This window comes from Bufo gargarizans, chromosome 10, assembly GCF_014858855.1.
Source record: "Bufo gargarizans isolate SCDJY-AF-19 chromosome 10, ASM1485885v1, whole genome shotgun sequence".
Lineage (NCBI taxonomy): Eukaryota > Metazoa > Chordata > Amphibia > Anura > Bufonidae > Bufo > Bufo gargarizans.
The window spans coordinates 31,748,121-31,774,013 of record NC_058089.1 but is presented as its reverse complement, the minus strand read 5'-3'; the positions used below and the strand labels follow the sequence as shown (position 1 = coordinate 31,774,013).

General features: G+C 43.6%; 1 protein-coding gene across 1 annotated transcript in view; it reads right to left on the bottom strand.

Moving 5' to 3' along the window:
* CHID1 (chitinase domain containing 1) overlaps nt 1–25,893 on the bottom strand; it is a 478,064-nt gene that overhangs the window by 288,062 nt on the left and 164,109 nt on the right. Inside the window, exons 9-10 of the mRNA XM_044269966.1 lie at nt 23,123–23,224; nt 9,982–10,137 (exon numbers count right to left, since the gene is read on the bottom strand). Coding sequence (XP_044125901.1) covers nt 9,982–10,137; nt 23,123–23,224 — 258 coding nt within the window. The remainder of the gene's footprint in view (nt 1–9,981; nt 10,138–23,122; nt 23,225–25,893) is intronic.

Genomic DNA, 25,893 nt, shown 5'->3' with positions numbered 1-25,893 from the left:
GTCTCTGCACAGTCTGACACTGGCAGCACTGATTAGATAGTGCCACAATGTGCAAGGACACCCCTCCCCCAACTGGTAACCCCCACCTGGACCTTCACTGAAACCTGTTAGCAGTTCATTCCTAGCTTCTAGTAGGAATAATTAAAGAATGGCATAAGATAGAGGTATAAGAATAGATGCTAAATAGTTAGGGAATGCAAGTAGTTACTGAAACAGACCTGTCAGGAGAGGGGACGGGTTCTCTTTAATGAAGTAAATTCTAACCCCTTCCCCCAGTCTCTGATATTAATAGGCATCAGTCAGCAGATCTGTCCCTATGACCCTGGCCGACCTGTTACATGTGCACTTGGCAGCTGAAGACATTTGTGTGGATCTCATGTTCATATGCGCCCGCATTGCGGAGAAACTATATGCAAATCAGCCTCTAGGAGCAACAGGGGCGTTGCCGTTACACCTAGAGGCTCTGCTCTCTCTGCAGCTTCCACGCCCCCTGCACTTTGATTGACAGGGCCAGGTCCAATCAGGTTTTATTGACAGGGCTGGGGTAGTGTAAACGTGATTGGACCTGGCCCTGTCAATCAAAGTGCAGAGGGCGTGGCAGCTGCAGAGAGAGCAGAGACTCTAGGAGTAACGACAATACCCCCATTGCTCCAAGAAGGTCATTTGCATACAATAAAACATAAGGTTTCCCAGCAATGCGGACACACATGAACATGGGACCAACACAGATGTCTTCAGCTGCCAAGAGCACATGTAACAGGTCAGCCAGTGTCATAGGTACATCTTCTAATAGAAGAAAATAACCTCGTCCTACCAGTCTCTTATATTAAAGGGGTACTTCAGTAGGCACAGGTTAGCCAATGTCCACAGGATAGGGGAGCAGCAGGGGGCCTGCAGAGTGTAGGGGGCCCCCATTCTCGTGATTGGTGGGAGTTCCAAGGGTAGGTCCCCCACCGATCTGATAGTTATCCACTATCCAGTGGGTAGGTAATAACTTGTACCTACCGGAATACCCCTTTAATTCCTGTTCTATCAGTCTTGTCTTATTTATGTATCTTGGAAAACTCTCAACAATACATACATACATAGCTCCTTTTCCTAAATGAATATTAGAAAAATTGCTTTATAGCAAATCCCAAAAACATTAGTAATGGCAGATATGATTTCCTAAAGAAATGATTTGATTGTGGTGACTAGAGATGAGCGAAGCGAGCTTTGGATGCTTCATCCGGAGTTGCTTCATTCAAAACTTCGGATTAATACTTTCCGGAGATCCGTCTCTGTACAGTATTAGGGTACTGTCACACTGGCGTTTTGGCTTTCCGTTTGTGAGCGCCCTTCAGGGCTCTCACAAGCGGTCCAAAACGGATCAGTTTTGCCCTAATGCATTCTGAATGGAAAAGGATCCGCTCAGAATGCATCAGTTTGCCTCCGATCAGTCTTCAATCCGCTCTGGAAGCGGACACCAAAACGCTGCTTGCAGCTGAGCTAAACGGATCCGTCCTGGCACACAATGTAAGTCAATGGGGACGTATCTATTGTTCAAGGTGGATCCGTCATGGCTATAGAAGACATAATACAACCGGATCCATTCATGACGGATGCATGCGGTTCTATATGGTAACGGAAGCGTTTTTGCAGATCCATAACTCTAGCCTTAAAATGTAAGGGCTGCGATGAGCCAAAGTTAGTAATTAACAAAGTTGTGCGTGACTTCGTTGAATTACTTCAGTATTTGATTTATCTTTTTTAATCAGATCTTTTTTATTGGCAAGAATAATGTTACAAATTCCCATCAGATCTAGAATAAATAAACCTGCATATTATTTCGGTAATTAAAACCGCTTTAAAACTTGAAACCGGACTCGGCTTCGGTTCCGAGGTACCGATCGATTACCTAAGTTATTCAACGAAGTCACGAATTCCCGTGCGACTTCGCAAATCACTAACTTCAGCTCATCGCAGCCCATACATTATAATACTGTACGGAGACGGATCTCCGTAAAGTATTAATCCAAAGTTTTGAAGGAAGTGACTTTGGATGTAACATGAAGTGGCGCCATCACTGAACATTTTTTCTACATACAGTATTCTGCTGGCAGCCTGCATTCCGCATGGGACAAGCAAGTGTGGACATCTGGAGATCCTGCCGCTGCTTCTTGACTGCCAAAAGAAGAATTTACAAGGGGATGATCATGTCTCACCACCGACAGTCCCATGTAATCTGAAAGACCCAGCGGTGATCGGTGGTACGGCGCCCAAGACTCCCAGCAAGCAGCTCATGAAAGGCCGGTCATGTAATACATGGATGTCTTCAGTCTGACACAGCGGGAGCCGCAGCTTGTATTAGCAGGGGGGGGGGGGGCCCTTTAATAGAACTTTATAAGGATATTGTAAGACTCTGTGGTTGAGCTCCTAGGTACGGAAATCCTACGGCAAACCCAGTATATTAATGGAAAGAGAAACCAGTCCACCACAGCCCCAGGTAATGGCACTGCTCCACGGATCACACCGGTAGCCCTTCTGTCTCCATAACCGTGTAATCTGGAGGACACACTTAACAGCGTCACTAAACGTGGAGTGACAGAATGAATGCGCAGATAGACTCTGACTCCTGACTACCACCCGGTCACCTTGCGGATGATGCGGAACTGCTGTTCTCCGTTGCCAAAATGTCCCATCTCCCTGAGAAAATCCAATCCATTAAAGTCACTGAACTGGAAATGCCCCATGGATCTCCTAACAATAAATTAGAATTTATGTTCAGAGCATAAGGTAACCTAATTACCGCGCCCTTGTACTGGTTCTAATACAAAATCTTAACTGTGGGGGGAAAAAAAGATAATATAAGCAGTTTTGCTATTCTTAGCCGTCTGCAGGTTGAATGATCTTTGCATATGGAAGATTGGAGGGCGTGCAAGAGTTTGAATACCATATCTTATTAATGTGATGTTCTTCAGTAAAGGGGTTATCCAATGAGTAATGTAAAAAATGGCATCATATAGTACATGGCAATACCTTTCTAACAAAGCTAGAACCAGCCCTGCACCTCGCATGGATCCAGAGATCTCCCCATTCATTGCTCTGCTAGATTCTGCTCAAGGGGCATGTCCTTTCTGCTGCTGCAAATGGCAGCTGAAGGATGGAACTGAGCATGTATGCGAGCTGGACAAAGAATTTGGAAAAAGGGCAAACAGCAGGTGGCGCTGTACAGATAGATTTCAGTGAATAACTCTATGCTAAGCTTTTAATTACATGCAATTACAAAAGTATTTAGATCCAGGTGCAGGTTTTAAAAAATGTAGAACATTTTTCGTGGGACAACCCCTTTAAATAGGTTTTCAGATTTTTTTTGTTCATTAAAGGGGTTATCTGGGAATTTATATTGATGACCTATGGATAGGTCATTAATATCAGATTGGCGGGGGGCGGACTTCAGGGACCCCCAACGATCAGCTGTAAGAAGAGGCCGGCGCTCTGTGAGCGCCACAGCCTCTTCCTAGGCCATGTGACTTCACCAAACATCGGTCACATGGCCTAGTTGCAACTCAACCCCATTCAAGTCAAAAGGGCTGAGCTGCAATACCAAGCACAGCCACTATACTATGTACGGCGCTGTGCTTGGAAAGCTGCCGGGAGCCAAACACACTCACCAGAGCTCCGGGGAGAGCAGCGGCTCCCTGAACCAGCTGATCGGTGGGGATGCCAGGACTCAGACCCTCGCCGCTGTGATAGGTCATCATTATCCATTCCTGGATAACCAATTTAAAGGACAGCTGTCACCACATACCAGTAATAAAATGGTCGGCCGTTGTAGATCAGCACTTGTCAGCAGAGTCTCATGATATCTGTGGCATCTCCATATGTGCCTGGCGGTCTCAATCCCTGTAGAGCGTGTGCGTCAAGCATGGTCCAGCGAGAACTCAGGGCGAGGCGTGAATATGTTTTCACTGCCGGGCTATCAGTCAAAGAGGTGGAGGTGCGGCATGGCAGACAGGGAGTGGAGCATCTGGGTGACAGGTTCTCTTTAAAGGCTATGTACACCTTCGGGGACAATATATTTTTTTATGATTGCATTTTATTCATTTTGGGCTAAAAATCTTTGTTTTAATTGGTCTTTATTAAAAATACTGAGGCGTTCTGTCACAAAGAGTTAACTGTTTGTCTAGCTGTGTGAATGGTACCTTCACTTTGTGCCGGTCATCTAATAACTCATCTCTTAATTACTAAGCCGCATTTTTATCAGTAGGATAAGAATTGAGCTTTAATGAATGTTTATAAGGTCAGAGATAGGCCTCTTTCACACAACGTTTTTTAATTTTATTTCCGTTTTACGGGCCGTTTTTTGCGTTCCGTATACGGAACCATTCATTTCAACAGTTCCGCAAAAAAAAAAAACTGAGTGTACTCCGTATGCATTCTGTTTCTGTATTTCTGTTCCGTTGAAAGATAGAACATATGTCCTATTATTGCCCGCAAATCACGTTCAGTGGCTCCATTCAAGTCAATGGGTCCGCAAAATAAACGAAACACATACGGAAAGCATCTGTATGTCTTCCGTATCGGTTATGTTTTTGCGGAACCATCTATTGAAAATTTTATGCCCAGCCCAATTTTTTCTATGTAATTACTGTATATGCCATATGGAAAAACGGAACAGAAACGGAAACACAATGGAAACACAAAACGGAACAACGGATCCGTGAAAAACGGACCGCAAAACACTGAAAAAGCCATACGGTTGTGTGAAAGAGGCCATAAGGAGCCCGTCAGCTCCCCAACTGACAGAGCTGAGAGAAAATACAGATCCTGCTAGTAGATAAACTCAATGCTGTGCAGAGAAAACGGCTCATCATTTTTAGTAAAGGCCAACTGAAAAAAATGATTTGTAGCTCAAAATGAGTACAATACAATAATAAAACAAACTGCCACCAAAAGGTGTACATAGCCATTAAGGGCAGTTTTTTCTTTCGGAACCAAAGCATGAGTGGTTTCAGCAAGAAGCAGAAGTAGAAGTCCTTCTTTTTAAATCTACTTCTGGCTTTGGCTCAAAAACTGCATGAAAAGGGGACACAAAAATGGTGACACAAAGTGCTATGTACGTTAAATGACACTAAGTGGGTGCACACAACATCTTTTTTTCAGATGTCACCACCCTAACAATGACAGATGACGGCCGTTTAGTAATATCGGATTCTTTTTATTTCATTATCCAAATGTCACCTAAAAACTGTAGTTTCAGCTAAAGACAGTTCCTAATTAGGACTCATCAGTTACCATCCCTAATTATCTTTTCCGCACTCTGACGAGAGTTCCTTTTTATTTCTGGTCGGGGAGCTCGCTGTCATACAGGGAACCTATTATATATATTAATGATTCAACCAGCGAAAAATCTGTATCTCTTTTTAGAAGATGCAGACACCTGCGGCTTTTATATTTGTGCAATTTTAATTCTCCCTTTCGTCATCCTGTAGACCCGCGAATTTGTGAAGCCCAAGACATCACTGAGCACCGAAGCCTTGTCCTTCCACCTTAGAAAGCTTCTCACACTACAGACTGCTAGTCTGATTGGAGGGCCCTGTAGAGGTTCTGTCACATCGTTTTTCCTGCAGCTAAATGTGGACTGACACTAAGGGTATTTGCACACGCTTTTTTATGCATGTAAAATCTGCAGAGTGAGCCTACATGCACACGAACGTTTGTGTTTTGCGGTCCGCAAATTGCGGATCCGCAAAAAAAAACAGATGATGTCTGTATGGCATCTTTTTTTTGGCGGATCCATTGTAACAATGCCTATCCTTGTCCGCAAAACGGACAAGAATAGGACATGTTCTATTTTTTGGGTGGGGCTACGGAACTGAGCAACGGTTGCGGACAGCACACGGATTGCTGTACGCATCTTTTGCAACCCCATTGAAGTGAATGGGTCCGCACCCGAGCAGCAAAAAAATGCGGCTCGGATGCCGAACCAAACCACGTTCGTGTGTCTTAGGCTATTACCGCACTAGTCATGCAGATGAGATTTTCAAAATGTCATGTACACAGTGCGGAAATTTTCCACGTGGACATTGATACGTGGTGCATATTGGGAAATCCACAGCATTTTAACCATTTGTTCAGATTGTCGGTGCAGATTTAACCCTTTCCAGTGCAAAGGTAGAGACCTGGGGCTAATGCGCGTTGAAATAGCAAATGGAACATGCAGATTTTGCTGAATAAAAAAAAAAAAAAAAAAAAAAAAAACGCACGATAATCCCTGCAGAAAATCTACGTACACAACACTTATGTGCAAGTACCTTAAAGGGGTTTTCTAAGATTTTTTTAACTGATCAGTGGGTCTGACACTCGGGACCCCCACCAATCAGCTGTTTGAGAAGGCACTGGCGCTCTCAGTAGCGCTGTGGCCCTCTGACAGCATTTCTTAGGCCACTGACGTCACTTTCATCGGTCACATGGCCTAGGCACAGCTTAGTCCCATAGAAGTGAATAGGGCTGAGCTGCTATACTAAGCACAGCTGCTATACAATGTACGGCGCTGTGCTTAGTGAGCTGCGAGAAGGCCGCTGCACTCACAGTGCCAGTGCCTTCTCAAACACCTAATCAGCAGGGGTCCTGGGTGTCAGACCCCCACCGATTAGATACTGATGACCTATCATACCCGTGTATTACTGTACTACGGCGGCAGCAGGAAGCGGACGGCATCATAGCAACCAATGACGCCGTGCGCTCCTGCTCTCAGAAGAAATCCAGGCCGGTATCACACGGTCCGTGTTTCACAGACGTGTGCATGAGGCTTAAGGACTGGAAGATGGAGACAGTGAAGAGGACCAAATCGGCAATGGAGTAGGTAAGTATGAGTCTTCTGTTTCAGCTGTGGGGACTTGCCTAAAAATCACTATAACTGGCCACTATACAGTCAACTGAACCTTCTGCTTCCGGCTCCGTCCACTGTTATGTGTCCGGCACCGGCAGCTGCCAAAAACAGCTGACCGGTGAAAGTTCCCCCACCAGACCATGCAACCCTCTTTCCGTAGGCGTCGCTGGGCCCCCCAAACTTCAGGCTTTACAAAGCCTTGTGGACCCTCAGCCCTCCTGGCCTTCCTTAGCCTTTCTTCCTCCAAGTCCAGTCCACATGTAGAGAAAGGGTGTGGACTGGCAGATCCCACTACCAAACCTATCCCCCAGTCCACATGAAATCCAGCCCAGAACAACATCTAGACAAAACTGTCTCAGCAAACTACACTTTGCTGAAACCACTGCAGCTTTCTGGATTTCCGTTATCTCACCCAGCTGAGGTATCTGGGGGGGGGGGGGGGGGTATACACCCCTCCCAGCACTTACACTGTACACATCACCACCATTGTTAAAAGTGTTTATGATCTGTTAGTAATTCAAAGATAAGGGATATACAAAGCCGTCAGATAAAGGCTCGAAGTGAAAGCGAATGTAAGAAGCTCACGGCTAGGGAAAGATTTAACCTTTATAACAAAAACTGCAGAAAAGTTTTAGTAAAGGTCAATAAAAAAAAACATTTTTAGCCCAAAACGAGTAAAATGCAATCATAAAAAATTGCCCCCGAAGGTGTTTAAAGCCTAAAGTCCCATAGAAGTAGACAATCATGAAATATGGCAACTGCCCTGGTGGCAATGCTTAGCTGTGTCCTTGGTAATGTAGGTCTCATCTCAAATGAGAAGCTCTTTTAGAGGAAAGCTGGAAACAGTCTCTGACTGTATTGGTGCAAAACCAGTGTCATCTGGGTAGGCTAAATACAGTGATATCATGGAGGCAGATGTTCAGGGAAAACCTGTCCTAACTAGAGGCTTGTTAGCCGCCTCAGGCCAACATATACAATCTGTGATACCGGGGAGCAGTGGGTCAGCTCAGCTGCAGTCACAACTACTGCATTAAAACCTTGCAAGAAGGAACGGCTAAAGCCTTTCTCAGACATAGATCAGCCCTTTCAGCCTACTCACTGAAGGTGAAACATACGCTTGCCGATACAGGACAAACAGTATTTAGAGTAATTTTGCAAATACATTCTGAATGGTTACATTATGTAACATAGTCCAGAGCTGTAGTCACAATTCTGCAGAAGTCAGGGTTGAAATCTTCAGTATACCTTTTCATGAAACAATGATAATCTAAAAAAAAAAAAAAAAAAAAAAAGGATAATAGATAATTATACTTTGTCTTCGCTTGCAAATCCCTGAACTGAGTGCTCTCTGGGGATATGAATTCTGGGAAGTGTCTTCTTGGTGAGCAATAATCCGCCATATGATAAAGTAACCATTACACTGCTTTGAAGGAGCTTGTTATGGAGAAAAGGCTTGATGACCGTTTCCATTGACAACCAGCAGAATTGTGAATGCAGCTCTGGACTACAATACAAGATGAAATCAATCTACTGCTACTCACCCTGGATCTGAGCACACTGCATTACACTTGTTCAGAATGGTGAAGTCAACTTTTTTTTTTTTTTTTTTTCAAGTCATATGTAGATAAAAAGTAATAGATATGTGCAGTACCCCAGACCTGGGGGTATCTGCAAATTGTTTAGGTATTACAATATTATGGTATGGTTGGAAGGAACAGGGCTAGCCAACCTGTTCCTCTTGGTAGGAAGGACCCATTTCCTGCCAGGACAGAAGGTATTGCTGTGTCGACAGAGAAGGGCGAGGAAGCATACTGCAGAGCTCCTGCTCCTGGCAAAGAATCTTCAGAGACACCTACATAAGTGAGCATCAAGAAAAGTACTTGAGACACAAGATATCAGAGTAAACAGATGAAAACTGCATTACAGACACTGCTGTAAGGTGAGGGACTATGGCTCAGACACCCATCACCCAAACTACCACTAGGTCAGGTGAAGTTCAAGTCTGAAACTGACAGTGTACACTATACCTACAAGTGATCATCTACAGCCATCCAACCTGCCTCAATACCACTGATGCCAGAAACGGCACTTTGAATCTGCTGCTGTTAGATGTACCATAAGTTATAGTTTATACTTAATTAAAAGAGACTGTTATACGTTCACTTCTGATCTCGTTATTCAAACTACATTTTCCACTGCAACGTCCTGAGGGAGTACACAGTGATCCAACATCTCATCAGGGCCGCTACTAGTCCCACCCTCTGCACCAGCTCCTCCTCCTTCACGGTCTGTGAAGTCACATTCATTGGTCACATGACCTTTGAGCGGCTCAGTCCCATTCAAGGGACGGAGCTGCAATACCAAGCACAGCCCCTGCATAAAGTATGGCGCTATGCTTTGTATACTATGAAGAGGTCGTAGCGCTTGCCAGGCTCCTTCAAACAAGTGACAGGTGTGTCGGGAGTTGAACCCTCACCGATCAGATATTGATGACCTATCCTCAAAGTAGGCCATCAATGTTTAATTCCCTGAAAAGTCCAATAAATGGCTTCCATGAGCATTTGTACATAATGCATACTGTTATTTTGTATACATCATCTCCAGTGTTGCTTCAAAAATGACTTTTCAAGGTGGTTGTTATATTTATGACAAGTTTATAGCGAGCACTGAGGGAGCCGTTACCATTTGTGTATAGAATATGTATGGCGGATTTTTACATTATGCTACAATTCATTGACAAGCAGTAAGGTCCGCTGTACTCCCTGGCATCTAAAATATACAAAGTAGGAGAGGAATCTTTCCATTGCAAAGTCATTCTGGAAGAGCCATTTTTCAAGCAGATGAAGGAGAAGCTGATCTGCCCAAATCTGCTTTGTGCTTGGGGCTATGCTGATTTCTTCTGAGATACAAGCAAGTAAAACAATTATAGGAACGCCATCCGAGTCTTTCCATTAGAGAAAACGGAATGGATCAGTTTGCATAACCTCTCAGAGATAGCAAATCCAAGCAGCATCTTATTCCGTGCAGGAAACCAGAAATCTAACATTAATAGCAGCGTTTTTGCTCCAATCACAAATTTTACATTTTTAAACAAAAGGCATTCTTACCGGCTCCCCAGAATTGGTTCACCAGATGCACCAAGAGCAGAATAGTCCATCCCATAGAAGTGCAGGCCAAGGAGGATCTTCTTTCTCCATTTTGATTCAGGGTCTAGAATCTGTACACATGCCTGGACCCATGAAATTGGGGAGTTAGGACCTGGTCTAGAAGAAGAAAAAATTGAAACATCAAGAGGTGGCAAATAAAAATTAATTGGACTTGTTTGCGTCTATACCATAAATATTGGTAGGTGGGGATTCCATTTCTGGGACTCCCACCCATCAGGAGAATGGAGATCTTTGGAGTTTGGTACTCCAGAGAAGAAGAGACGAGGTGGCTGGACATAAACAATTGTGGGGTCATTTATTAAGACCAGCGTTTTAGACGCCGGTCTTAATAACCCTGTGCTGGCGATTGATGCGCCTAAGTAACGTAGAGGCGCTGGCCACTGCATTACTTAGGCGCTGGCCACTGCATTACTTAGGCGCTGGCCACTACAATACTTAGGCGCTGGCCACTACAATACTTAGGCGCTGGCCACTACATTACTTAGGCGCTGGCCACTACATTACTTAGGCGCTGGCCACTACATTACTTAGGCGCTGGCCACTACATTACTTAGCCGCTGGCCACTACATTACTTAGGCCGCTGGCCACTACATTACTTAGGCGCTGGCCACTACAATACTTAGGCGCTGGCCACCACAATACTTAGGCGCTGGCCACTACATTACTTAGGCGCTGGCCACTACATTACTTAGCCGCTGGCCACTACATTACTTAGGCGCTGGCCACTACAATACTTAGGCGCTGGCCACTACATTACTTAGGCGCTGGCCACTACATTACTTAGGCGCTGGCCACTACATTACTTAGCCGCTGGCCACTACATTACTTAGCCGCTGGCCACTACATTACTTAGGCGCTGGCCACTACAATACTTAGGCGCTGGCCACCACAATACTTAGGCGCTGGCCACTACATTACTTAGGCGCTGGCCACTACATTACTTAGCCGCTGGCCACTACATTACTTAGGCGCTGGCCACTACATTACTTAGGCGCTGGCCACTACATTACTTAGGCGCTGGCCACTACATTACTTAGGCGCTGGCCACTACATTACTTAGGCGCTGGCCACTACATTACTTAGGCGCTGGCAGTGTGACTTGCTTAACTCTACGCCAGCTACCTTGCTGCTAAAAAGAGGCAGAAAATGATAAATGAGACGAGCCAGCTAGCCGGTCCCCTTCATACACCACCTCAAAAAAGTGGCGTGAGTGGGGAAAAGTTGCAGATTCGGCCGTAAAAGTATGCCAAAAAGTGGTGTACTTCTCATTATAAATGACCCCCTTGGTTCTCTGCATTAGTAATATGCAGCTATCTTTTGACAGCCATGTCTTTCCTGAATCATCAAGACACAAAGAAGCATGTTTGAGTCTTAATGGTCAGGGGTAGGCACAGAACAGCACTGCAGATCAGACAACCCCCTAAGTAGTTCACAGGTGCGTATTTAGAATGGAAGCAGGGGAAGCGGCTGCTACGGGGCCCAAACTCAGGAAGGGGCCCAGGAGGAGGACTAATGGATTTATTTTCAAGGTCCAGGCAGCGGTGAGTATAAGGGTCCATTCACACGTCCGTTGTTTCTTTCCTGATCTGTTCCGTTTTTTGCAGAACAGATCTGGACCAGATCTGGACCCATTCATTTTCAATGGGTCCTGAAAAAAAATCAGATATTGTGCTGTCCGTTTTTTTTCAGGACCCATTGAAAATGAATGGGTCCAGATCTGGTCCAGATCTGTTCCGCAAAAAACGGAACAGATCAGGAAAGAAACAACGGACGTGTGAATGGACCCTAAGGCTACTTTCACACTAGAGTTTTTGCTGGATCCGGCAGGGTTCAGCAAAAACGTTTCCGTTACTGATAATACAACCATCTGCATTCGTTATAAATGGATCCGGTTGTATTATCTTTACCATTGCCAAGACGGATCCGTCATGAACTCCATTGAACGTCAGTGGAGGACGGATCCGTTTTCTATTGTGGCAGAGAAAACGGATCCGTCCCCATTGACTTGCATTGGGGGTCATGCCGGATCCATCTTGCTCCACATCCCAGGATGGAAAGCAAACTACAACATGTTGCGGTTTGCTCTCCGGTATAGGAACGCAACTAAACGGAACAGAATGCAGTTTGGAGCACTCCATTCTGTTCAGTTCAGTTTTGTCCCCATTGACAATGAATGGGGACAAAACTGAAGCGCACTGAGATCCGTCATGGGGGCTCAATAGCGGAAAACTAAAACGCTAGTGTGAAAGTAGCCTTACTGGTATTACTCACCACTCCCTGCTCTTCCTTTCCGGGGGGGGGGGGGTTTCACTGCATTGAGTCCTGGCAGAACGTAGCTTCAACAGCTGTGAACAGATCCTTCTAGACAATGACAGTAAGCAGATATATTGAAAAACATGAAGCATTCATACAGAAAACATACTGGAACCCTTTTAATAACATTTAATACCTTCTACTGCTAATAACATACCCCTTTAAGCAGAAAGTGACGATCTGCACAATTCCTTTAATTACTATTTTTTATAAAAACAAAACAATGTAACAATTCTAAACGTCAATTAGAAGAAATGTATGGTCTAGGATAAAAGTATAGAAAGTGACGCCCTATTTCCTCAGGAGCCTTTGAAGTCTCAGTCTTTCACCTTTCGGCTTACACAGTTTAATGCATATTTTATTTGCAAACTGTTCAAGCGTTGACCTCAATCTAAAAAGGGAAAGGCATTGATCGCTTCTTCACATCTGAGCGACTAGTGCTGCAGACAAGATAGGATAGAGGGCGGAGGTGCAATACAGGGTTTTACTTGTCATTCACATCACTCGAGACAGAGCAAAGTATCAGGAGCAGGTGACCGCACGCAGACCGTGGTTTGATGGAACGTTTTGCGGGAGCAGCTGCCGCCTCTGGACAGAGTCAGTGTGATGAGGACGTTTGAGAGTCATTTTTGCAGAGGCAAGAACATCAATAAGAAAGACTATGACCATCTGTGCATTGCCAGGTTCATTCCTAAGGGCCTATCGAACCTGTCCATCACATGCTGGACGCTCAAGCTGTCCACACAACCTGCTGAGATTCGGAATAATGAGAAGAACGTCACGTCTGAAAGCCTCAACAACGTGACTGAATCTGTGCAGGGTCAGGCGCATACTAAATCAATGCGCAATGTACAGTTGTCATCACAAGACGGGGTTAAAGGAAACGGCAGTGCAGCAGGAAAGACTGTTCACCCTGTACATGTTTGTACCGTTATACATCTGCGAATATGAGACAATATTTGTAGGCAAGCCGGGTCTGCTAGAGCCTACCCCAGTGTACCTAACTGCTTTAGGTCAGTGTGTATGAGTTGGATGTTGCTAGCTTAAAGGGGTTTTCAGGTCTCCTTAATTTAATGACCTACTGATGACACCCACCCAGCCCCCCCGCCAACCTGCTATTCCCTGCGCCGCAGCTAGTATTATGAATGGAGGCAGAATTACAGCGCCGTTTACAGTGCAGTTGCTGTGCCGGGTTACTGCAGCTCAGATTCACTTGAACTGATATAGAATTTGATTTTGCCTTTGCTTTTCTTACCAATTTTGTCCCTGACGACTTTGCTGCATTATCCTCTGTACCGCGTACCCAGCTCTGCTATATCATAGTTGCAGAATCCTGGATTTCCTGACTGTACCTGTAACAACAAACCCAGCACGGCTACCACTCTACGTCCTACTCCTGCCAAGACACTAAACAAAGTTATAAGACTGAGACTAAGGGGGTCATTTAGTTAAAGGGGTTGTCTCACGAAAAATATTCTACGTTTTTCAAATCGGCCTCTGGATCTGAATACTTTTGCAATTGCATGTAAAAAGGTGGTATTGCCACTGAAGTACTCACTGAAATCCATTTGTATAGCGCCACCTGCTATGTAATTTCTCTGTCCTGCTCATTGAGGTGGTCGCACAGGTTCAGTTCCATCCTTCAACTGCTACAAGGTCCCGAAAAAAAGGACAAGTCTCCCTAGCGGTCAGCTTGATATAAATCTAGCAGAGCCATGAATGGGGAGATCTCTGGATCCATGTGAGGTGCAGGGCTGGTTCTAGCTTTGTCATGTACTGTATGATTTGGGATTTTCATTTTTTACATTAGTCATGGGATAACCCCTTTAAATTGTGCCACCTAGTTGTTTTTCTCTCTGAGTATTATAGGGACCAGACCTACTTGGCCACAGCCTTGTGCTGAACACTGTATCCCAATAATGAGTTTCCAACTCATATTCATATCCTTGAAAATGGCCCCCATCAAAGTCCTGCCGTGAGGGCAGATCTGGCTAATAATCAATGCACAATCTGCCCCCTGATGAGGACTGCCCCCCACCCCTCGTACTGGATGGCTGATATCCGGTACACGCAGATACAGGTTATAAATGTGCGTATGAACGGGAACCATCTCAATTAAACCGAGTTCCTTTCACATTTGCAACATTCAGAGAGCAGAGATCTTGGGGCAGACTGTAAATGGTAATGTGATATTCTAATATCTCTAGCAGACACCGCTGCCGTTTCTGCAAATTGCAAGAGTTCCTCAATTTCCTCAATCATAGTCTGGCTAAATTAAATATCACAGTGCAGTGAAATGATAAAATGAATTGCTTGCAAGGCCTTTTAAACCTTCATAGTCTAGGAAGTGTTGAGCGCCAGAAAGTAACTTTTTTTTGCCTAGCAGGTTCTATTAACTTCAATGGTAGCTGTCTGTTGAAAATACAGTGCTCAGAATGGACTTTATAAAGTACCGTATGTGTTCCAAGTAAAGTGGGTGAGGCAGGGAGAAAAAAAAAATGTATTCAATTTTTTCCACTTAAAAATTATAAATTCATGGGAAATCTCACTTGGGGAGGGGGAGGGGGGGGGGGTCCAATACTAAGTTTTGCTATGGGACACAATGAGATCCATGCATGCCCCTGTAACAGTTCAAAAAATTAAATAAAAATGGAAGTATTTAGAAAGCAAATTATATTTCCTGTATTATTAATGAGCATTTATTTATTTATTAATACTTTTTATTACTTTTCAAAATAATATAACATACATTACGTAAGCAGTAGACAATGCTCCACATTAAGAATTGTTTCAATACAGTCTTCCTATCTTAGTGCTGTCTAAGGTGGGTTGAGACGGCTTCTGTCGGGTGAGGAAACAAGTCATATCTAGAGGAGATCCATCCTGACTTATATATTGGAAGACAAGCAGACTTATAATATTGGACAGTGAGCGTCAATGCGATAGTTACAGATGCAAAGAATTAAACATCTAACATTAGAGAAACAAGGAGTGGGGGGGGAGATGGGGGCAGGGGCGAGGGAGGGGGTGGTGGTGAAGTCTTATTGTGTATAGTTCTCTTGATGTACGAGAGGAAGGCAGATTCGTAGACACGCCAGTCCTAAAGGTCCAATGCTTAAAAGGTGAACAAGGCTCTTGGTATCAGAACGCTCCTTTTCCTGGACGGGATGATAATCTTAGAGCGTTATTGTCACAGCTGTGTCATGGTCTGGTGTAGTGGACCATGACACTTTTGCCGTGCATGCTTGTTGCTGGTGGCAACATGTTGTTTTGCATGTTTCGACACTTCCCCTTTAAGTTGTGTGTCCCTTCCCATCCTGGTGTGTTCGGGGTTAAGATGTGGGCTTGGTGGAGCTTGGTGTGGTCTCTGGCTCTTCTTATACAGTGTTGTGAGCTTGAAGGTTAGGTGGTTGTTTGCCTGTATATGTGTAGGAGCACTGCTCCTTTCTGGATGTGTCATCTTACCTGTGTGAGGGCATCCTAGTTGGACATCTTTTGTCTCCCTTCTCATCCTCACCTGTTGTGTTGTTTGGTGTGGTTTATGTTGGGGTTTAGTTGTTTATGTCATGTCTGGTGTTCCATGTCCGGTTGGTTTAGTGTTGTGATCGGCATGGATGATTGATATTTTCCCCTGTCTGTTGTTACCTCCGAAAGGGGGTCCCATTGGTTTCCTGGGGGGGTGAACCTAAAAGATATTTGCAGCCTTGCCTGGAGCCACCTTGCATCGGTGTCCGTATGGGTGTCCAGGTTGTTTTGGCGTTTTTCCATCTTTGCTGCGGCAGGTAAATGTTTGATGTTCTGGTGTGCTACCTGCCGTTCAGTTGCTGCTGATTCAATCTTTTCCCTTCTGTTACTAGGCTGCTGGAGACTCCAGTTTGTCTGTTTCCTTGAGGAACCGGTTGTCTCCTATCCCTGACCTCTATGCAAGGGACGGTTAGGGTCAGTAGGATCCAGGTTCGAGCGTATGAGCCCTCCCACCTTTAGGGGGCGCTCATACGGTCAGGAGATCAGGGTCATGATTAGGGTGACTGTAGGAGGTGACCTGCTCCCTATCCCTGTTTTCGGGCTTAGTAACAGCTCTAATTATACGGTGGGGGTTTCCCCCACTCCCCACTGTGACAGTGATCCTGTATTAGTTCCAAAAACCCTATCTCCTACTTCCTTCCTCTGTCTTTATATTTTCAGCTTGTTATTAGTCCATGGGGACTATATATTCTCAAATATGTAATGACTTCTCAGTTTCCAGTGGGAAAGCTCCTCAAGTCTGGCTACATCATCTACTTTGGTTATCCATTGTGTGATTGTGGGAGCCGTCTCAGATTTCCAATTGTAAGCTATAAGGAGGCGGGAAGAAGCAAGCAGGATTCTGACTAATTTTTTCGTATTTGTTGGGCACTCGGGTGGTAAGAGAGACAGGAGGGCAGTCTCTGGTTGGCTGGGGAGCTGCTTATCTGTGAGTTTAAGAGTGATTTTAATATGTTTGAAGATCTCTTTCCAGAAATGTCTTAACTTGGGGCAATTCCACCAGATGTGGAGAGATTTCCCTACCTGGGTCTGGCATCTCCAACATAAGTCTGAAGTTGTACTGTACATTTTCTTTAATTTATCTGCGGTCAGGTACCACCTTGTGAGTATTTTATAGGAATTCTCTTGTACTGTAACACATCTGGATGTGATTTTTGGCGCTATCAACATGACCTTAAGATCTGCGTCGGTGAATCTCCTGTCCAGATCTCTTTCCCATTCCCTGATAAAGTATAGGAAAGATAGAAGTTCTGCTTCTTGTAGGGTGCAATTTATTTTAGAGAAAAGTTTGGTTGGGGTGTTTGTCTGGGATATCATTTTCTCAAACCAGGAAAGATTTTCTATGTGCCTACTTTGTAACATTCCTCTCTTGAGTGCAAATTTGAGGTATTCATATTGTAGTATGTTTAGTTGGGGTATTTGAAGTTTGGTTCTAAGTATCCCAAGGTCAGGAAAGGTCTCGTCTCGGTCCAGTAAATCCTCAATTTGAACCTTGTTATTCTTGAGTTTCATCGGTAAGGAATCATAGCCTACATCTGTGGAGTCAAGACAGTCTCTTACACATAAGAGGGGTGATGGAAATTTTGAGCAGTGGGTTCTAATCTCTTTTTCTTTCCATATCTTAAGTGTTGCATTTATCAATGGGCTATAATTGAAGTTCTGGGTTACTGGATTACGGGATCTGAGAGAATTGGGTATCTCAGCGGGAGATTAGTGATATATTCCTCCAGAGGAATCCAAAGTTTGTGGGGGGTCTTCTTAACCAGTCTACAATCCTTCCTAGATGTACAGCATTATAGAAACTCTGTATAGACGGGAAACCAATTCCTCCATGGGCAAATGGCAGCTGTAGGATCTTATGTGATATCCTAGGTTTTATGTCTCCCCATATTTATTTGGAGCTTATTTTACGGATCTGGTTGAAGAATTTGCTTGAGGGGCATAATTGGTAGGGTTTGAAGTAAGTATGTGATTGTAGGAATCACAAGGGAATTAAATATATTACGACGGCCCAACCAAGAGATAAAAGGTGGAAGACCAGGAATTTAATAGCTCTGGAATTTGTTTTAGAAGTGGTGTGAAATTTAATTCATATAAGCATTCTAAATTGGAGACGATATTTATGCCCAAGAATTTTATGGAGTTCGGGGACCAAGAGAAAGGAGTACTAGCTTTCAGTTTGTTTATTACGCTTGTAGGGATATTTATTCCCAATTCTTGTGTTTTTAAGGGGTTTATTTTGTAATTTGATATGTATCCAAATGAATTGAAGTATTGTATTAGTGTCGGGAAAGCTTGTTTTGGGTTAGAGATCATTAAAAGAAGATCATCAGCGTATGCTGCTTGTTTGATCTCTATGTCTCAGTGAATTAGGCCTCTTATCTTATTAGACTGTCTTATTTTTTGTAGAAAGGGTTCTAAGGTCAGGATAAACAATATTGGCGAAAGAGGGCACCCTTGTCTAGTTCAATTTTCTTATTGTAACTGCTTCAGACAATATGTCATTGACCTTTATATAGGCTCTTGGGGATACATACATTGTGAAGATCGCATTTATGAAGGGTAAGGGGAGGCCAAACTTTGACAGAGTGCTCCGGACAAAGGGTCAGGCCACCCGATCAAAGGCCTTCTCTGCATCTGTGCTTCATAGGGTTAATGATTTGTTTTTTGCTTTGGCTAGGGATATGGCATTTATTATTTTATAGATATTGTCTTTGCCTTCACGTCCAGGCAAGAATCCGCATTGATCTGGGTGAATAATGTTTCATAAGAGTGGTTTAATTCTGGATGCCAACATTTTTGCGAATAACTTGACATCTAAATTTAATAGAGAAATGGGACGGTAGTTTGAGCAATGCGTGGGGTCTTTTTGAGGCTTATGAATTAAAGAGATGTGTGCAGTCAATGTTTGAGGTAGGAAGGGGGAGCCTTGAATCAAGGAACTGTAAGCTTTTAGTAGGTATGGGGCAAGTGTGTCATTGAAGGTGGTATAGTAAATAGTGGTAGACCGTCAGGGCCTGGGGCTTTCCCTTTAGCCATAGATTTTAGGGCAGAGGATAATTCTTCCTAAAAGGTGTTTATATGAGCTTCTTTTCTTACTTTAATCGTTTCTGAATCAGATTTGTCAATGTTATACAAAGCAGAATAATAGTCAGGGAATGCTCTGGCAATTCCGATATCGTCTTTTAGCAGAGAGTTATCTTCATCTTTCATTGCGGAAATCCTACCGCGTTGTCTTAACATAGCAATCATGAATTTAGTTGTTTTATTACAATGTGCAAAAAAAGGTTGTCTTAGTGAAAGATATAGCTTAGCAGACTGGACATTAAGAACAATTTTCAGCTCCTCCCTCAAAGTTGTCAATTCTGATAGATGTTGGTCCGCTAATGAGCGTTTGTGTATTGCTTCTATTCCAGCAATTTTATTGTAAAGAGAGGTTATCTTCTCTTGCCTAACCTTATTTAAGCGTGAGGCAATTGACACAAATACTCCTCTCATCACAGACTTGTGGTGATTCCCAGAGAAGGTGAGGTGATATTCCCTCTGTTTCATTAAGGGCGAATAATTCTTTAAGACTCCCCATTTACTTTTTTCTTTGCACTTGTAGTAATGTTTCATATAGCCTCCAAATATACGCTTTAGGGTGGTGATTTGGTGTAGTGAATGACACATACACTGGGAAATGATCTGAGTATACCATAGTGCCTATTTGCGCCTCCGTACACAAATGTAGTTGTGTAGTAGGAAAGAATACGTAGTCTAGTCTGTGGTAAGAATTATGTGGGCTGAATAGTGTGTGTAGTCTCTTACATTTTGTATGCAAAGAGCGCCATATATCTAGTACCAAACTTCAGTGCATCAGTTTCTATATGGATGACAGGGTTTTGTATGGAATTGCCGATTTGCCAGTGGAGGAGTCTATTGATGGATCAAGTGAGACATTAAAGTCCCCTGCTACAATGGTTATACCTTCTCTAAAGTCTTCTAGTTTTGGCATCACTTTGGTAAACCAGGATCTTTGGGCTATGTTTGGGGCATAGAGGTTCACAAATGTATATAATTTAGAATCTATATAGCCCTTGATAAAAAGGAATCTGCCTTCGTCATCAATTTTAATTTATTTCTCTGTAAAGGAAACATGTTTGTGTAGACCTATGCTAACCCCTAGTCTATTAGAGTAGGTTGATGTACTATGGTACCATATATTGTATGATGATTGGGATAGGTCTGGCGTTTTAACATGCTTAAAATGTGTTTCTTGAATGAGCACTATTTGTGCATTTTTTTTTAAAGAAAGTGACGGAGAACCTGATTCATTTTGGAAGGGGATTTTAGGCCTCTGATGTTGTATGTTACCAATCTGAGACTAGTCATTATGTGTGTGTGGTCTGAGTAGGGTGTTTAAGCTTAGTATCCTACCATGAAATGGGACACGTAGTAAAACTCTTTCACCCGAACGGACTGGCGTTTCTGCCCTCCAGGTGGTAAAGGGGGAAAAAGGGATGAGTATAGGTACGGAAAAATAGGAGATAATTATGTTAGCAACATAAAACAGTATTACAATCTTCCTTCATATGGGAAAAACAAAACTGAGAACTCTATTCTCCTGGGAGAACCAAACTAGGTTCTTACACCGAGACCTGTTGGTGTGGTGTGAGGGGAGGAAGTTGAAGAACATTTGAAAATTGTGAACAGCAACAACACATGTACATGCAAAAGGAGTTAACATACTAAAATCCGAAAATAATCTACTATTACTGAGAGAGAAGTTTCAAACAGAATCTGAATTTTCATTCTATAGTTTGTCCACATGAACGTCTCTCTCTCAAACTGCTCAGAGGATCTAAAAACTAGATTAAACCTCTGTGGTGTTTCAGCCAACCAATCTAGCAAGGAGAGAGGCGTCCAAATGGAAAAAGCTGCTAGGGCCACCTTCTAACTTGACATATTTTATTATCAAGGATAGAATATTTAGTACTCAGAGTCCCTTATTCTCCTTCAGAAGTGATTCCTTGATCTCTGGGTTTTTTCATAGCTGACCATATTCCATGGGGTTGGAGGCAAGATCTCAGAAGGGATGTAGACATCGTTAGTTATCGACCAGTCCGGGATATCTAAATCTTCAATCTTAAGAGCTGCGAAGATGTCCGGAAGGTCTTTGTGGCATCTGATTATCAGCTTTTTATCTTTCCAGGAGATTATCATCCCGAAGGGGAAAAGATATCTGAATGCAATACGTTTGTGCCTCAGGAGGTCAGTCAGTGGCTTGAGTATGCGTCTCTTATTTAGTGTAGCGGGGGCCAGGTCTTGAAATATTAGTATGGTAGCTCCTTCATAGTCAATGTTGGAGCTTTCTTTGGCTTTCTTCATTACAGGCTCTTTTTGGGTGAACTTTAGGAATTTACATATTATGTCCCTAGGCGAGTCTGTAGGTTTTCGTCTGGTCTGGTAATTGTTAAATCTCCATCTTCTGCTTGATGATCAGAGACAATTAGACTGAAGCTGAAGATTGTGATGGTCTGTATGAGAGACTTTTTATATTGAGAGGCCTTTTATTTTTTCTCAAAATAGTGGCATAAAGGGGTCAAAGGAGAGGCTTCATTAATCATACAATGGAGTGGTGATCCTAGTGTGTAGATTCAAGCTGACTTGTAGCTCTATCTTGTCTAGGCTCTACTTGCTAACCTCTCTTTTGTGGGTTGTAGGGGTTATATGCAATGCCACAGAAGGCTGTCACTTTGGCCAGGAGTCTGTATTCAACACCTGCTTTCCCGACTGGGAGACTCTTTATATGGTATTATTTGTCTTGTGGGTGAAAGCATTGTATTTACCTTGTGAACACAGGTCTTGTGGGGCCAGAGCGCTATCAATGTAGACAGTGATCTTGTCTCTGTTCACCTCGCCGCCATCTTGATTATTACCAACTTCTGCAGCGCTGCCTATCCCCTCTGATCCTCACGCTCCCAACAACGTTGGATCTCAGGTCTCACTTGCTGTCACTGATAAGGGGCCCCAGCCAAGGTGTGATCGTCTGCGACTCAGATGAAAAAGCGGCCTCTGGCAAGCACCGCGTCGTTTTCGCGCCCTTGGAGTTAGGTGGGTGCGTGTTGCCTGCAAGATGCCGCCGCCACCGAGCATTTTGTATCACAAATAGCATTACAATAATAGATGGAAATGACATACATAGCCATTAGCTGTGTCCCCCAACCCCCCCACCCCAACCCCCTAGCAAAGAGATGGTTATCTGGATCCTACCATGAACACCCTACACCGGCCACAGCTAGTGTTACATAACCAACATGTCCAGGGCTCAATAGGAGCCATAGTCAATGAGGACACCCCCTCCACTCTCCATAACACCTTGTCTACTTTCCTTGCATGGCGAGTTTCCAAACATGGACGACTATCCAAGAACTCTAAATGAACTGCCCCTCACCTCCACAAAGATGTACACATCTTTATATTCAGCCACCGCATGTTCTCTTCTGGAAATCCACAAACTGAAAAATGCTCTAAAAGGGGGTCTGTCAGCAGTTTTGTACCTATGACACTGGCTGACCTGTTACATGTGCACTTGGCAGCGGAAGGCATCTGTGTTGGTCCAATGTTTATATGTGTCCGCATTACAGAGAAAAATTATGTTTTAATATTATGCAAATTAGCCTCTAGGAGCAACGGGGGCGTTATAATTACACCTAGAGGCTCTGCTCTGCAACTGATGTGCTCTCGGCGCTTTGATTGACAAAACCAGGCAGAGAAAACGTGATCACGCCTGGCTCTGACTAAATTCTCACACTGCACAATGTGCTTCAGTATCCAGCACAGGCACAGTATAGGGAAGAGTCTGACAGTACAGAAGGGAAAAGCTAGTGAACCTTTTTCTTGTACTGCACCTGTGACAGCTACTGAAGTGCACAGCGCAGAGCGAAGTCAGGGCCAGGCATGATCACAATTACGCTGCCTGGCATGTCAATCAAAGTGAAAAGGGTGCAGCAGTTGCAGAGAGAGCAGAGCCTCTAGGTGTAACGGCAATGCCCTCGTTGCTCTTAGAGGCTCATTTGCATATATTGAAACTTCATTTTTTTCGCAGCAATGCGGGCACATATGAACATGAGAAGTGTGAGAAGTGTTAACCCCATTATGACTTTCTCTAGTCATATGTTTGCAGATGTGATATAGAGTATTTACGAGCTACTTATGAAATATTAATTATATATGATCTATTTGTATTTTACTACTCACCTCTGTGGGTTTGAATAGTCGTAGGTCATAAGGCTAAAGCTGTCAACAATCGGAGCCAAAAGATCAAATTCCTTTTTCCCAAACATGCCCAACTGGTCAGTTCTAAAAGAGAAAGCAAGAACATCACCGTACTGTTATATGTATGTAGAATGTACGAGCAGTAACAGCTATTACTTTGATTGTCAAGGTGTATAAGAGGTGCACAGTGTGTAAGGAACAGTCCCGTCTCAAGGCTTTGAGAAAGTGTCATGGACACGAAACAGCTTGAGGCTGAATGCTGTGCCTTTATCCTGCGTCTTACTGAACATACAACAAGCTCTGCCTCTGATGGCACCAGATGTAAGGCAGCTATCCTATACGTCAATATTTAACCCTTTAAATAGGCCTTGAGACATGATTTGGATAATAAATAAGCCAGCAACTCATCTGCAGACAGCTGTTTTGGGGTGATGGCTCCTCATCAGTGCAGAGCAGACACTACTGGCTTAACTGGGTGAGAGGCCAAGTCAGGATTTGGGGGGTAGTATCTCTCCTGGAGGAGAGCGCTTTAATCAGCATGAACATACTTACTCAACATAAGCACCTTCCAATAAAATTTATCACAAAGATTTTTGGTGAGTCCCGGGATTATTTTTCTCCTGTTAATACACGTTATACACAACTAAAATACCGGTGTAATAGGGAAACATGCAGAAGTCCTACTCCACCGATAAGACATCAATATGTAAACCCGAAGAACCTCTTTAGAGTGAAAACTGATACATTATCTTCTCAAAATGGTCTTCTTAAAAACTGTACATACTTAAGAACTCAATACATTATTGTGACATGCTAGCAAATTCCCACTCACACTACTGGGTAGCATAAAGAAAATCCTGAAAGAGCATTGTGAAATATTTTTTCCCCCCAAAGGTAGTTATTTCACAACGCTCTTCTAAAGATGTGTCGACCAAGACGAACGTTAAAGAAGAACACATCTAACTTTTTTACTAAAACAGGCAAGTCAGGTTAGAGTTGTTGCTTGTTAAGGAAACGGTTGCAGAACTACTGTGCCAACCAACTAGTTTGACTTTGAGTTAGACCTAAGGTCATTATCCTAGCAGTCCTCTGGTGTTCATCCTTTAACCCCTATACAAGGATCTGGACTTTGCTGCAGGGGAGCCACCACGCAGCTACCTCTTGGAATAGTCTCAGAGTTGCTGCTGTCCCACGGGGAACAGACAGGAACAGGCTCTAAAGAGGTCAGGGCTAGCAGAGGTTTTGCAAATCTGTGAAACAATCCAAAGGGGAGGGCAGGCAACACGGGATCAGTACAATAAACAGGCACAGGTCAGGTACACAGGCAGGCAAGCAGATAAAGTCTCTTATACGGGTGCTAGCTAGAGAAAGACCAAATCCAGATCACTGCACAGACGAGGACTAAAGGAAACAGCCAGGTATATATAGGAGCAGCTGATTAGCAATTGGAAATAGCCATGCAGCAGCTCACAGAGAGGTTAACCCTAGCAGTGCTGAAGACAGAGGTACAGTGAATAAAAGCCCAAATTCACACACAGGAAGTCGGCGCCTATGTACACAGGACAGCGGTGGCCATGAACTGCCATAGCAACATTGCCCATTGAGTTGGTTCATATTTATGATGCTGGCTTTGACCACTGAAGATTTACCTTTGCATGGGGGAAAGCACGGTCAATGCTGGAAACGTGATCATGGTTGAAAAGCAAAAATACAAAAAGATATCCCTATGATCATTCTTTTGTCCTTCTCTTCATTCTGCAGCATCAGTTTTGTCAGAATGGAGACATATTCACTTTAATAATATAATATTAAAATTGCAAGTTATCAGAAGGAACGGTAAATGCCATGAGTTCTCACCAAAGCTGATCTGAAAGAGAAAATAATTGGCTATGTCTTTAGTTCTTAAGTTGAAAACCACCAGCCAGGACACTGTGAGAAAGAACGGGCCTGAGGAAACACATAGTTTCCTAGAAATTGATTTTAATTACTCACAAGGGCACACAAATAAAAGATAATTAATGTGAGCATTAGATTTTATGGCAGGCTGTATTTTTTAGTAGATTGAGAGATCATGGATGTGAACGATGCTGGTAGTCTATCACTGTGCCTAAGGGAGGATGCAAAAAAAGAAAAGACTTGCATAACACAGTGATCGGCCTCCCAGCAGAGACCACTCCGCTGCTTTGTAAAGTAAAAGGGCTTGCTGGGCACTACCTTGTAGGATTAATTTACTGCAAATAGTACCGTATAGTGTCTCCACAGATGACTACATCAGTAATCAGCACAAATAGACGGGAGAAGTCATGGCGCATACACCGAGAACGGTAAAATAATAAACTCTGATGGGAATTTCTCAAAGTACACATTTGACAAATTTATGAATGCAATGTTGGATTATACACAGTTGAGTCACTTTATTATGACCACTTCCTACTTTTAACGTCTGCAGCGTGTAGTTCACGAAGGAAGCCACGTGTGGTCAGCTGGCTTGGTGGGTATATAAAGGTGTGAGATAGGCTGTCTGCACACATATCCCTGGTTGCTGTCATGGGTCAAAGGGGCGATTTATCAGAGCTGCAAAGAGGGATGATTATTGGCTTTCTGGCCAACGGTAGCAGTTTGTGAACTATCCGCCTGCTGCTGTGGTGAAAGTGTATGGCGAGTGGACAAATGGCACCATTGTGAATAAGCAACACTGAATCTGTGGAGCACCACAAACCATTGATGTGAGAAGTTAATATTGGCTACAAAGG